The sequence below is a fragment of the Diabrotica virgifera genome, chromosome 1, assembly GCF_917563875.1.
Source record: "Diabrotica virgifera virgifera chromosome 1, PGI_DIABVI_V3a".
Classification (NCBI taxonomy): Eukaryota; Metazoa; Arthropoda; class Insecta; order Coleoptera; family Chrysomelidae; genus Diabrotica; species Diabrotica virgifera.
Genome location: NC_065443.1, coordinates 159,964,851 through 159,980,557, shown reverse-complemented (window position 1 = coordinate 159,980,557; position 15,707 = coordinate 159,964,851). Strand labels below are relative to the sequence as shown.

The 15,707-nt window shown below is 33.8% G+C and overlaps 1 protein-coding gene across 1 annotated transcript; it reads left to right on the top strand.

Annotated features, from left to right (window-relative positions):
* The first annotated feature begins 13,950 nt into the window (after positions 1 to 13,950).
* LOC126891859 (E3 SUMO-protein ligase KIAA1586-like) lies at positions 13,951 to 15,381 on the top strand. Its single transcript, XM_050661187.1, has 2 exons — positions 13,951 to 14,086; positions 14,486 to 15,381. The coding sequence occupies exons 1-2, from the start codon at positions 13,951 to 13,953 to the stop codon at positions 15,379 to 15,381; spliced, it is 1,032 nt and encodes a 343-aa protein (XP_050517144.1).
* Positions 15,382 to 15,707: the final 326 nt, after the last annotated feature.

Here is a 15,707-nt window from a genome sequence, read left to right as displayed (position 1 = left end):
CTTATATGTCACTTAATTTAATCAATGTATTAATACTAATCTAATTAATTAACCAGATCACATATCAATATGTTTTCAATCTCAGGGCGAATTATAAATTAATTACTTACTTTCGTGGCTTCTGAATATTTCTTAATGGTTCCTAATCGGGATAGAAAAGAAAAGAGTAAAAAAAATACACATATGGGTTACAATTATAATCAAAATATTTTTTATTTTATTTAAAAGGCAATCAATGCTTAATATTTGCTATTTCTTATTATTCTTAAACATAACATTTACAAATGGGAATCTTATTTCCTTTTGGTTTTCAATTGAAAGTTTTTATTAACATTTAACTATTAGGAGTTATTAGGAACAACTCTATTTAAGTTTGATGAAGCTTTTCTGATATTATTGATTATGTTATTCAATTTTTTATGTGGAATTTAATACGAAAAACCCATACATTCATGTCCAAACAAATGAGACTGACCTTTTCCTGGTGAACTGAAAATGTCCTCACACAAGACCCGTTTCCTGCTATCCTCGGCTGCGATCAAACCTCGTCCTGGCTTCCAGTAATGTTCTCCTTTGAAAAACTAGCTCGTATAGCTCTCGTTCCTGCGTCTGTCGTGATGCTGTGTTCTACCTTTCTCGAAACTGCTATCAGCTACCGGGACACTCTTGGCTCAAGGAGGTTCTTTTACTCTCGACCTGGCCTACTTCTCGTTCCACGATAGATACTCCACACTCACGGAACTACATCGGCTTTCTCACTCTCCGTACACTACCGTCTACTACTCGACTTCACTTCTCGACAGCTCAAAAAACATTCTGATCTCACTTTCTCATCCATTCCCCTACTTTCTAAATATCCCTTCCAGATTCACAAATCAATCTTCCACCACCAACTCTCATTCGTAATATTCCTCAAAACCAATTTTTAATCTTTCTAAATATGCTTAATGGATTTCAAAAGAAAATATTTAATTCCCATTCTAAAATACTTTCTAACTATTTACAAATTTTAATGACCTATTCTCTCTTTCAAATGAGTCTTATTTAGCATAGGCTAATGATCGAAACCTTCCGCGAAAAACGATAATGAACTATCATCTATTTCACTGAGTTTTATTTAGCATAGGCTAATGATCGACCTTCCGAGAAGAACGATAATGGTACGCGTCCTTCACTTTGTTTATCTAAGCACATTGTTCCGAGTTTCGTACGCTTATTCTAATCACTTCTTAAAATTAAATATAATAATTTGTTGTATACAGGTTGTTCTAAATTTATATGCCCGAGGTTGAGAAAATTAAAAATATTTTATATTAAAGTGAATTTTGTTTATAATTATCAAATTTTAATTTTTATATCAAATAGAAATATAACAATATATATATATATATATATATATATATATATATATATATATATATATATATATATATATATATATATATATATATATATATATATATATATATATATATATACATCCCGCTATCATTATGTCATCTTTTCATGTTGCAGTCATTTGGCATCACCAAGAAATACTATCATTTTCGAATTTTAATTCGTGTATGTTTGTTGAGCGCATTTTTTAACGCCCTGTATCGTTCTCAGTTTTCTAAAATTTTAATTTTAAAAATTTAAATTATATACAAAAATTTTTACACTTCATAACCATTTTGACTTCCACCACATAAAAATGTGTATTTCCCATCATTTTGCCGCTTTTCGACGTTGCCACGAGTTAAAAATACCGATCTTTTGAGGACAGGTAGAAAAGGTCTATTGTAAACTTAGAGGATGGAATATTTTGGTAAAATATTCCATCCTCTCAGATTATAAACTACATAAAAGGTAGGTTCTTTACCTGTTCAGCTGGATTACCAAGCAAGGGTCTAAATATTTTACGAGTTGAATTGTGTTTATTTGATTTCATCTGTTAAATTAAAATTTCTCATACCGACTTAAAATATTTGTTTGAAAAATTCATTTTATATTTTCGTTTAATTTACTTAGGGTTTTTGGTCAGAATTTTGAAGAAACGCTTGGTTTGACATAAAATTTGGGACACGTACCTATAGCTAATATGTTAAAGAAAAAAAGTGATATTGTGCCGATATGTGCTTTTGATCTGGAGGTGAGTTTCTTCGGTTATATGGTATGAAAACAAATACGTTCAAATAAGTCCGGAATTGGATAAACTGACTAATTCTAAGCAACTTCTATTTTATAGCGTTTTTCACTAAGTCAATACTTTTAGAGATATTTGCGAGTGAATATGTTCATTTTTCAACAAAAAAAAAACGTTTTTATACGGTTTTTCGCAAATAACTCAAAAAGTAGGTACTTTATTGAAAAAAAAATTAGCAAATAGTAAATATAGCTTATAAAAAAGTGAAAAAATGGTATATGTGTCAGGTCTGTAGACCCAGTAGAAGCAGAGTTATTGCTAAGCTTTGTTTTAAAACCAAGAGGAGTAGGTAAACTAAATGGCAGATTCACACCCAAGAAAGTCACTAGAAATATCATCAGATAAATCTTCTTTTTTGGTTGATCATATCGGCCTTTGACGGTAATCTTGACTAAAAATCTAAAAATAAAAGGAAGAACGCAGAAAATACAAAAATTGCTGATAAAATAAATAAACTAACCTATGAAATGCCAATAGTGTCAAAATTTGATATGAGTAAAATTGCCTGAGGTTGTACCAATTACAAACAAGGTGTACGGCGCGGGAAATTTGAATGACTCCTCTTGTTTAAAAACAGACTATAGTGAAAAATAAGCTCTTATATCTCAAATTCCAAATCGAATATTTTAACGTGAAATAAAAAAAATGAAACACTTTTCTGGGAAAACTTATTACAACTTTCTTAAAGTGTTTAAGAAAACGTTTATTTTTATTTTTTTTTTAAGTTTCCAGCAGCAAGAGTAAGCAGGTTACGCTCAAAATACATTTGTTCCTTTTTTTTTGGTTAAAAATATTCTAAAAACTCCCTCTAATTAACAGCCCAAATGGAATTAATCGTTGCCACTTCACAAGTAACTTTATGTATTGTTTGTGTTTGTAAGTTTCATCAGTTCAAAGTGCTTATTTGTGGAAAAATTTGGTTTTAAAGTAAATTTTTTTAAATCTTTAATTTTGAAAAAAAGACTTTTGTCAAAATAACTTAAAAATTATTAGTGATACCAAATATCTTAAAGAGTAAAAAATGTAGGTGTTGCTTTTTGAAATATTTGGAATCTTTTGATTTTCTGGAACACAAAAATTGGTTAAGATATGGCTGTTCAAAATTTGCATATACATACTCGTGACTAGTGATTCGTTCGAGGCCTTTCAACAAAACCCCTTTCAAAAATAAGCATTTTGAACCAATGCAACTTACAGATCATATACAGGGTTTCCCCGAAAATAGTGCGTTCCTTAAAGGTATAGATAGAAAGCACAATGTAGAGCAAAAAAGTCTTATAACATTTTATTCTAAATTCAGCCGTTTGACCAAAAAACGAAAATACATTTTGATATGCAAATTGATACTCAATTAGTAAATAAACAAGGGGTCCCATTAGATTAAATTTCACAGTCACAGGTTCTTCTACGCCATGTTGCCAGGTCATATAAATTTATGAAAATAAAAATTTACTCTTATGGAGAACAACGTAATTTTTGTTGAAACGGTTAACTTTAGGAAAAAATGTTACAACACCTTTTTGTTCTAAATTGTGTATTATATCCACACCTTAAAGGAACGCACTATTTTCGGAGACACCCTGTATAAACAATACATTTATCTAAAGTAACGTGTGAAGCGGTAACAATTAATTTTCATGACTTTCTTTTGCCAAAAAAAAGGGAACGATTTTATTTTCAGCGTAACTTGCTTACTTTTCACGCTAGAAACTGTTTTAAAAACACCAAAAAAAAATTTTTTTAAACACTTTAAAAGAGTTATGATGAGTGTTTCCCGAAAAGTGCTTTATTTTTTTGGTTATTTTACGTTGAAATATTCGATTTGGTATTTGACGAATAAGAACCTATTTTTCATTAGCTGCAACCCTGCTTCTACTGGGTCTACAGACCTTATACTGACACCTCTTTTTCATAAGCTATATTATTGCTAGGAATATTTTCTTCGATAAAATATGTACATACTTACTTTTTGAGTTATTTGCGAAAATCCGTCCAAAACGTGTTTTTCTATGAAAAATAAACATATTCACTCGCACATACCTCGAAAAGTATTGACCTAAAACTTTTATAGAACAAAATTTGCTTAGAATTAGAATTAGTCAGTTTATCCACTTCCGGACTTATTTTGCACGTATGTTTTTTCACCTCCAAGAAGGGGTGAAAGTCACATCCAGGACAAGAGAACATATCGGCATAATCTCACTTTTTTCTTTGGCATTTTAGCTATGTGTGTGCCAAATTTTATGTCAATCCAAGCGGTTCTTTAAAATCTGGAGGTTTTGCGATATTTTATCGTGAGTGAATGGAATAATAATTATTACAACGGCAATTATTGCCGTTGTCACTTTTAGATAAGAAGTCATTATCACAATGATATAGTCAGGTTAACTGAATTGTATAATTATTGTTTTTATCATTAAATGTGAAAACCTAGAATTATCCATGTCTGTCCGTCAATAAACACAACTCGTCTATTAGTAGGACAGAAAGAATGACAAATAAGGTGTCAAATGAAAGCCTATAACCAAAATATGATATTACATGTGAGAAGTTTGACCTCGGACTGCCTGTTCCAGAGTTGCAACCGAAAGTACTGTTTTAAATTCGTCGAAATAGTACAAACTATTGGTCAACACGACTAAGAAAGACCAGAACAAATACATACTTCCGGTTTCATGCCTGTCTGTTCGTCCATATCTGTAGGTGAACAAAATTCATCCGTCATATCAGCTGACAAAAAGTTACACGAAGGGTTCAATATCGACTGCCGGTTCAACTTCCGGTCACTTTTTGTGAAAAATTAGAACTTACGATGTCCAATTGCTTGTTACAATTTTTTTTATAAGTGTTCTACTCTATCTATTCTGACTTTTCATTAACTTATTTAGATCACATATAATTTAATACAGTTTTGATGTCAGGGTCTTCAAAATTTATGTGGTGAGTTCCGGTATGTGATGAATGAAAAACGACTCCATAAGCAGAAGAAAAAAGTGTTCTCAAGACCTAAGACAATACATCGACTCACAAGAGCGTTGTGACAGTAGCAAAAATTCGAGTTGGGGTTCTAATTACTTTCTCATGCGGCTTACTCTCCTGACTTGGCCTCCTCCGATTATTAAGTGTTCCCAAATCTGAAGAAATGATGGGCGAGTCACAAAGTTTCACAAAAAAGCGAATATTTCGCGAAATGAACGTCAGATCGAAAAACTAAAAAATGCGTGTTCAATATTTTTCAAAAGTCTATCGAATGATACCAAAAACGAACCCCCACGGAACGGGGTGAGGAGTAAATTAAAAATTTTAAATACGAACCCTGCGATATTTCGCGAAATGAACATCAGAGTGCCAGTGTGTGCTTTTTTTCTGGGGATGAGTACCACCCCCTTCTCGAGTGTGAAAAAATATAGGTCCAAATAAGTCCGTAAGTGGATAAACTAATTAAATTCCTTGTAACTTTTGTTTTTAGATGGTTTTTCGCAAATAAATCAAAAAGTAAGTATTTGATCGAAAAACTATTCCTAGCAAATATAAAGCTTATAAAACAGTAAAAAAAATGATGTATGTATGAAGTCTGGACACACAATAAAAACAGAGTTGGAGCTAATCAAAAGTTGGTTCTTATTCGTCAAATTCCAAATCGACTAGTTCAACGTAAAATGTCCAAAAAATAACGCACTTTTCGGGGAAAACCCGCCACAAATTTTTTAAAGAGTTTAAAAAAAGTTTTATTTTTGTTATATAAAAAGTATCTATTCTATCACCATCAGCATCAAAAGTAGACCGGGCAGTATCGTCGCCCCCGCTAGCGAAATTATTCCGATTCGATTTTTTTGCACAAACTTACTCAAAAAGAGGTCCTTATAACATATCCAAAGGGTGCCGGGCGGTGCATTGGTCGAAAAATTGTTTAAAAAATTTTTTTGAAACAAATTCACAAAAACAATTTTTTCATTTCGAACAATTTTTTTTAGATAACTTGTGTCATTCTGGGCAAAAAAGGTGTCTTGCCATTTTTGTTTAAAATTGATTGTTGTCGAGTTATATGCGATTAAAAATTTGAAAAATGCGAAAATGGCCATTTTTAAGTCTTAATAACTCGATTAAAAGTTATTATTATGAAATTAAAAAGTGAGCAGATCAAGTTTCAAACCCTTGCTTCAAGGTCCTTAAGAGATTTTTGTCATTATTTTATTACAAAGCTGTTATTTTTAATTATTAATAATTAGCGCTATAGTCCCGGATTTATCGTCGCCCCTGTTAGTGAAATTATTCCGATTCGATTTTTTTGCACAAACTGACTCAAAAAGAGGTCCTTATAACATATTCACAAGGTGCCGTGGTCGAAAAATTGTTTAAACAATTTTTTAAACAAATCCACAAAAATAATTTTTTCACTTTGAACAATTTTTTTTTAGATAATTTTGGACATTCTGAACAAAAAAGGTCTCTTGTCAATTTTCTCTAAAATTGATTGTTGTCGAGTTATACGCGATTTAAAACCTGAAAAATGCGAAAATGGCCATATAACTCGACAAAAATCAATTTTAGAGAAAAATCTCAAGATACCTTTTTTGCTCAGAATAACCCAACTTATCTAAAAAATCGTTCGTAATGAAAAAATTATTTTTGTGAATTTGTTTAAAAAATTGTTTAAGGTGATACAGTAGCGATCAACAGGTAGCCAAAACGCGTTCCAAGATTGCGGCTGTAATTTTGAATATGTTTTCAAGATATTTGGCACACGTATCCGTAATATAATAAAGAATGGCGGTACAGAGCCCAATTTGAAAAATATATTAGGTAATATTTGAAAATTATTCTGTAATTAAATACAATATTAAAAAAACGAGCCTGTACCGCCATCAAGAAGAACAAAAAAATACACTTTCTTCAAATAAACTTTTTTATCCGATGCCTAGATTTTGTGTCATTTTGGAACTACTAAAATGTTTTATTTCATTAGTCCAAAACAAAATTTAAATTTTTTAATTCGACAAAATATTTCCACTCACAGGCTGTGGTCTGTATTAATTCGAGAACCAAGAGAGACAGCTCATTAACCGCCTTTCATTTTTTCTTAGAAAATAAACGATCTCTACACAAAGTACTTATAGGATAATACGCCGCCGTTATGAAATGATTGTAGGATGTTAAAATGACGAAGGATGTTTTACCCGGAAATCCGAATTTTATATACTTTTGTTATATTTAATACCCTAATAGCACACGACGTCCTTTGGACGTCCAAAATAGGTCAATTTTTGGTCCTAACGTCCATGGACCATAAACGGACGTCCTTTGGACGTCCGACGCTGGACGTACTTCGGGTGTACTAAATATGTACGTCCTTTGGACGTCCGGCGTTGGACGTCCTTCAGGTGGACTAAATATGTACGTCCTTTGGACGTCCGGCGTTGGACGTCCTTCGGGTGAACTAAATATGTACGTCCTTCGGACGTCCGGTGTTGGACGTCCTTCGGGTGGAATAAATATGAACGTCCTTTGGACGTCCGTACTCGGACGAAATACGGACCTTTTCCAATCGTCCATATTGGACATATTCTACCAATAAGGGGATTAAACAGCAAAATTATTTAATAAAATATTAACTTAATTATGTTAATAAAATAGTTTAAATGGAAAAGATTATAAATCATATTTAATTCAAAACTGTATATGTAGTTTAATATCTAATACATGTTTTTGTTTTTATGTAAAGTGTGAAAATCTGATCGGTAAATTATTCGTTATGTCCACTCTACATCAACAATAAATTGAACAAGAAATTGACTAAGTTATTCAAGGCCAAATTTGACGAGTACAAAATGTATGATTTGTAAAAGAAAATGAAGGAATTTGATGAAATAGAACAATTGGATATGTTTTATTTTGTCAAATTTCTTTATTTTCTGTTTATTCACGGCAAAATTGGAAGTAGAATTGTGTTTTGTATAAGCCAAATTTGACCTTGAATAACTTGTCGTCAATTTCTTGTTCAATTATTGTTGATGTAAAGTGGACTTTATAATGTTTTATTATTCCCGTTACCAAGATGATAGAAGTTTGGTGGTTAATTCTAATAAGCAAAAATATAATTTTTATCAATGTATCCTTACTACAGATGAATATTGAGAGCATCTTTTTGAAGTTGAGCGTACGTGTGCCCAAAATAGGTCCAGTTTTAGTCCTAATGCGGATGGACTATAAATGAACGTCCTTCGGACGTCCGACGTTGGACGTACTTACGTGTTGAATAAATATGAACGTCCTTTGGACGTCCATTGGACGTCCGTGCTCGGACGTCCGTTGGACATTGACATCGATCCGTGAGCGTCATCTGCAAAGAAGAAAATCACAAGCCAGGACAACCAATCCAAATAGTGAGTGTTTCAAACTTTTGTGTTGTGTTGTCAAAAGTTTATTTAATTATTTATGTTTTTCCTTACATACTTACATATTTTTTCAAGCTTTTTGGTATATTTTTCATATTTTTTACTATATTTCGATAAAAAAATTCTTCGCAGTTTTATCCTAATCAACATCATCATCATTCTATCCAAAAAGGCAAATCGCCAAAATCGCAATTTTATCATAATATGATATGTATATTTGCATTTTACCACATTTTTTCGATGTTTTGAAACATTTTTGTATATCTTTTGTGTATCTATCTATATTTTGTATATCACCCCTCCTCGGGGTGAAACTCACCCCCCAAATTCACATACTAATTTGTAAGTACACATACTTTGTAAGTATGGAATAAAGGTTGCTTAATATTAATCAGTTTATCGAAGTCCGGACTTATTTTGAACGTTTTTCACCCCAGAGAAAGAGTGAAACTCACCCCAGGGCAATAGCACACATTGGCACAATATCACTTTTTTTCTTTGGCATGTTAGCTATGCGTATGCCAAATTTCATGTCAATCCTTTAAAATTTACAGCAAAAACCATCAAAGAATGTAGTAATACTTGTTTTCATGAAGTCGGTGATAGAGTTTGACAAATCTTTATGGTTGTTAAATATCTTTTAATTTGTGTATTCGATTTTTAAAGGTAGGTACTATATACGTCCATTTGGCACAATAAAAAATAACCTTCGACCGGTACATATTGCTTGTATCGATGCTCGGTGCATTGTTCAGTCATAAATTTTACCTGTCCCTATAGCGTCGGCCGTCGGGTCCTATTGTAAATTATTATAATAATAGTCCGTCTCGGTATTTTATTATTTCTGTCATAAGTATCTCTGTGGAAATGCAAATGCTGCTTGTAGCATCCCAAAAACCAGCTCTACTATTAATTGTACTCGTATAAATAAGTGTATAATATGTACCTACCTACTTATTTATTGTATTCATTTATAGACCTGGATCCCGCGTAATAAAAAAAGTTGATTAACAGCAAGCTGAAAATTTGTTAACAGCTTCACGGTGTCTAGTCGGACAAACTTTGATATACGGGAATACTGGAACCGGGGAAGTTTTAATTGTGGAACAGGTTAAAAACTTGGAACATCAGACTACCGAAAACGTTCCATGTATTTTGTCGGACAGAACTTCCAATTGATTTGTTACCATTTCATTAAACTCTTATGCAAAAATCAGACTGCGTACCAGTCTACTTTTATTCTCTTAATATTTTTACTTAAAAAAAGTGTACTACAATCATCTCGCTAAACTTAATATAACTGTTTTCGAGATAAACCCATTTTAAATCTGCGATATAACATAATTTTTTGCATAATATTGTAGTTAAATCCGAAAAATCAACTTAAAACCATAATAATAATTGTGCCAATTCTCATTTATGTCATTTATATTTTTGGAGATTTTTATGGTTTATAAGTTATTTTTCGAGTTTAGCGAGACGAATGTAGTATATATTTTTTAAGTAATAATATTAAGAGAATAAAAGTTTTGATTCGAAAAGTATATGTAATGTAGAGTTCCCTCAGCGATGTGATATAATATTATTACAGTATAGCTCCCCGTGCATGACAAGCTTATGGAGGTAGCCCATATAGCCTAGGCTATAATATTATTAAAAAAATCACTTAGATGGGACAATGGCTTTAGGAAATTCGAGACATCAAAAATGGCCCATTTTTAAGGTGGTGCGTTAATTTCTTGGGGAAATGTAATTATAATTTAATGTAAATAATCTAATATCCAATAATTGTAAATTAATATAAGATGTAATATAAGTTCCTTAAAAAATATATTTTTTATTTCCCACAATACATTCTCCACAGGTATAAATATCGTCTCTAGACGTCCACCGAACGTCCTCCCAGGACGTTAGATGGATGATCGGCAGCCATACATTGGACCAAACTGGGACGTCCTATGAAGGCCCAATTGACGTCCACCGAACGTCCCTTCGGACGTTAGGTGGACCTCCATTGGGCGTTTGGCAACGTGGAATTTGGACCAAAATTGGACGTCCTGTTAAGGTCCAATTCACGTCCCCTAAGACGTCCGATTAAGATCCAATTTACTCCGATTAAGGTCCAATTTACGTCTAATTAAGATCCCATTTACGTCCGATTAAGGTCCAATTTACGTCCGATTAAAGTCCAATTTACGTCCGATTAAGGTTCAATTTACGTCCGATTAAGGTCCAATTTACGTCCGATTAAGGTTCAATTTACGTCCGATTAAGGTCCAATTTACGTCCGATTAGGGTCCAATTTACGTCCCCTAGGACGTCCGATTAAGGTCCAATTTACGTCCGATTAAGATCCAATATATGTCCCCTCGGACATTAGATGGACGTCCAATGGACGTTCGGTAGCGCGACATTTGGACCAAAATAGGACGTATAAAGGACGTTCCTCGGACGAAAACGGACGTCCAATGGACGTCCCTAAAGTCCGTGAAGGACGTCCATTGGACGTCCTTGTGCTATTAGGGTAGGTACCTCCTATAATTCTGGTGATTTTTTAAATCCTCTATTGTTAAGAGAATTTACACCTTTAGCCAAAGTTTTACGATTTTCTAACGGAAATTAACAAGTTATTTTAAATACGCACCAATTATCGATGTTGAAAGGAGTTTTTCAAGTTATAAAAATATTTTGTCTGATCAAAGAATATGTTTCCTCGTAAAGAATTTGGAAAAACACATTGTAGTGAATTATAATCGAAGATATATTTATAGTGATATTGTTGTTTTATTTTAAATAGGTAACTATTGGTAGCAGTTTTTGTAAAAACTGTGAATAAATTGCATATATAAAAAATGATTTTATTTGAAAAATAATAAATAAGATTACTAAATAAGACAGAAAATTTGTGGTTTCCCGAAATGCGCATTTTTTGAATTTTTGTGCATATCTTGCGCATATTTCGTAATTTTTTACCGCATATATATGCGAATATTTCATCACAATTGATCGCATATAAATCCGCTCCCTAGTCATTGTATTCTGTTGGCTGATTCCAATGATTTGAGCCGCCGTACGACACGTTGGGACCAATGGGAGTGAAGATACGTAACTAATACCTATCAAGAGGTTTACTCAAACTTCTTTTCTGTACTTATACCTACCACTCGGTATAAGTACAAAAAAGAAGTTTGTGTAAACCTTTTCACAACTGTGTAAATACTAAAGAAAAATCTAAAATATTAAAAAAAAATAGTGGAATCCGTTAATCTGTTCTCGAAAAAATTAGCTATGAAAATGAGCATAATTTTCTATATCCCTAACTTTTGACGAGCAGTTTAGCTTAAATGGGGAAAAGCGGTAAGATTAGACCAAACACCAGTAGGAGGCATTCAATTAATTGAGGAAAAAAATTAAATGGATAACAATATTCATTTCAGTTATAGAAAAGGCATTGCCCCGCTAGAATGGTTGAAATCACAAGTAACAATTAATAGTCCTACAAAAAAGACAGGCGCTTGAAAGTGATAAGACCATTGAACAATAAGCCTGCGAACTGCCTTTTAAACACATTCTTAAAAATAATCCATAACACAATTAAAAAAAGGTTTGTTAAGAAATTCTTTTATAGACTTCAGAAATTCAACAACTTCTCCTGATTATGTTTAAAAAACGTACGGAATGCACTAAATGAAAAAAAGAAGAAAAAGATTTATCATACCGTTATACTCTAATATATTCTTACGTTGAATATTTGATGCTTCCCTGTAGAGTATAAAACGGACAGTTGTGTTTTTCCCGTGAGCTGCCTTGTTTAGTCTTCTTTGTCGTTCTATTCGTTAAATCCTATCCTCTCAAGTCACAGCGTCAGAAAGCAGTGGGTATATGCAGTGAACGGGAGGCCTATGTCGAGCAGTGAACGTTGGGGCCCTTTCGCGTTTATCATATGTAGAGAAGTCGCTTGTCAAAAACTGGACGTATGTAATCGTATTCTATTTGTTAAATACTCTCACCTAATATGTCATACCATGTGTGTTAATCCATTTTATTTCTACAATTTTAAAGTGTTATTACATGCCGTCATTTTCATTTGTCTACACCATCTTATTCTGCCAGTTAAATCCCATCATTTCAGACGCTGTACGTCACGATTGAACCAATAGAACCGTAGATACAAGACTAAGGCCCTTTTGACATGATGCTGTAATTGATTTTCATACGTCATTGTATTATATTAGTCAAATCCAGTTATTTTAGGTGCTGTACGCCACGATTGGACCAATAGGAGCGAAGATACGTAAATAAGGCCCTTTTGACATATTGCTGTATTTGATTTTTCTGTGTCATTGTATTCTGTTCATTAAACCCTACCATTTGAGCTGCTGTACGTCACAATTGGACCAATAGAACTAGATATACATAACTAGGGCCCTTTTGACTTGTTGCTGTATTTGATTTTTCTGTGTCATTGTATTTTATTTGTCAAGTCCTATTATTTGAGATACCGTACGTCACGATTGGTCTTATAGGACCGAAGATACGCGACTAAGGCCCTTTTGACATGAGGTTGTATTATATATGTATATATATGTATATATATACAGTGCTGTTTTTGTGACGGTACGCGCCGGTACGCCGTACCGGCACCTTTTGGGACAAGAAAACAAAAAAAAAACAACAAATATTTTGTAACTTTAGATGAGCCATTATGCGATTGACGCGATTTAGAACTTACAACTTTGTATTTAACGCGAGACAGGTGGGATCACGATCTATTTGCTGACGTCACAAAACGAATTTTACAATGCGAGAATCGACGGTTGCCAGGCAACGTGACGTCAGCAAAATAGAATTCTACTCATCGTGATCCCACCACTGTACTTTCTTCTACCCTCCCCGCAGTCTCCGCCCCGCGGCCGGCAATATTGCTCTATCCAAGGTCGTGTGTTGTTTTGTTTTCCATATATCACTCAGTTCAGTGACCGCGGTCAAAGTGACAGGTACTTGCCACTGTCCTATTTGTGCGCCCTAATCTTCTACCCTCTTCCGCTCATTTAATATGAAAGTGTTGTGTTGCTTCAAAAATGCAGAAGATTACTAATTATTTTAACCAGCCCAAAAAACGAAAACTAGATGAACAATTTCAAAAATGCTTAAGATCGCCAGTGATATTGAACCAAACGCCTTCACTAGTGTCTAGTCCAAAGAAGGTGATAAAGATAAACATTGGCCAGACTGTTGGACTTTTGAACAAAAGAGTGAACATTGTAGGAAAAACGATTGGCTTATTGTACAAAACAAAAAGTTAGGCGTTAGGCTGTGACGTTTGCAGAAAAGTTGGATCTCTGGGTGTAGAAAAAAAATGGTATGAAAATGGTCAAGCAGTGGACTGAATGTGATGTTAGTAGTTCTGGAAAGAGTCGAGCTCAGCAACAAACTTCACTAAGAAAAAAGATATTTGATCACAAAGTTAATGCTGCTCATGAAGCTGCTGTTAAGATTTTTGCAGGTTCACAGAAAGAAACGTTAGAAAAGGTTTTTTTTTAAAACAGTGTCAAGAGAAAAAGAAGTAAGGGCGCGAGAGTTTTTCGAACTTCTTATAAGGTAGCAAAGGAAAATCAATCTTTCAACCACTTTGAGGCAGAAATAGATGTTCAAGAGCTAAACGGGTTAGATATGGGCAGAATTTTACATTCACGGAACGCTTGTGCTAATATAATTATTCACATAAGTTAGAAATGAAGAAACAAGTTGTACAGGAAATTGTAGAAGGGACTGATAAATTTGCGCTTATTATTTATTTAACAACATTAAGTAAAAAATAAACATTTATTTTGTACCTTAGAGTGTGCCTAAAAAAGTTAAATATGGAGTATTTACTTGTGAAGTACTGTAAACTTGTTTTTAGACCTTGTGGAACTGGAAAATGTGACGTCTCGTGGAATTTTTAATGCTGTTATGAAATGCCCTGAAGGGCACAAAATAGATGAAAACGTTTTAAAAAGTAGACTTGTTGCTTTGGCATGTGATAAAGCAGCAGTGATGCTTGAAGGGAAGTCTGGGGTTGGTGTACTGTTGAAAGAGAAGTTTCCATCTATTGCTATTTGGCATTGCTGTAATCATAGACTTGAGTTGTGTGTGAGTGACGTGGTAAAGAAAATGGCAAGTATAAACCGGATCAAGGGGTATATAGACAAACTATACGTACTGTATCACGCCTCACCCAAGAACAGTCGGGAGCTGCACGTATGTGCTGATGAGCTTGGTGTACAACTGTTAAAAATCGGTAGAGTGTTAAACACGCGGTGGGTCGCATCAAGTTTTCGCATAGTTTCGGCCGTTTGGGAAAATTATGAGGTCTTAGCCAACCATTTTGCAGCAGCCAAAGTAGACCAGACGCGTGATCCTTTGGAAAGATCCAAATACGAAGGCCTACACAGAAAGTTGACATCAACGTGTTTCATTTTGGATTATGGACTGATGTGCGACACACTGCAAGAACTATCTGATGTTAGTGAGGAGTTACAACATCGAGACCTTGACCTATTTCGAGCTAACAAGAAACTTCAGATTTTGATGAACACGTTTGTTTCTCGAAAAGGCAGTCCTGGAATGTTTTATGTGCAAGCTGAGACAGTTGTAAACAACAGTAGTTTTATGGGAATCGAACTGTATGTGAAATCTAAAGAAGACCCCATCAATGCTGTTGTGTTTTATGACCACCTTGCTCAATCAATCGAAAAGAGAAAAGAGGATGGTCAGTGGAGGCGATGCAGTGTTGGCCAATTGTGCCCGCATAGTTGACAAAAGCGCTTGGCCCAAAAACATTAAAGACAATACTTTTGGGGAAAGAGACATTGAAGCGCTCGCAGTTCGTCTACAAGTGAACAAACAAAAGAGAATATGTTTTTGACAATTATAGAAATTTGGGGGAAAATTGTGAGAACAATAGCTACCCAGAAAATTTGCTACGTTTGACAACAGCTTTAAAGACAATACCAATATCTTCCAGTGAGTGTGAAAGGGGATTTTGCCAAATGAACCTGATAATAATTACTGATGGCAGAGCTTCCCTACTCACGAAAACTGTTTCTTCATTAATGTTTGTGAAGTTAAACGGCCCACCTCTT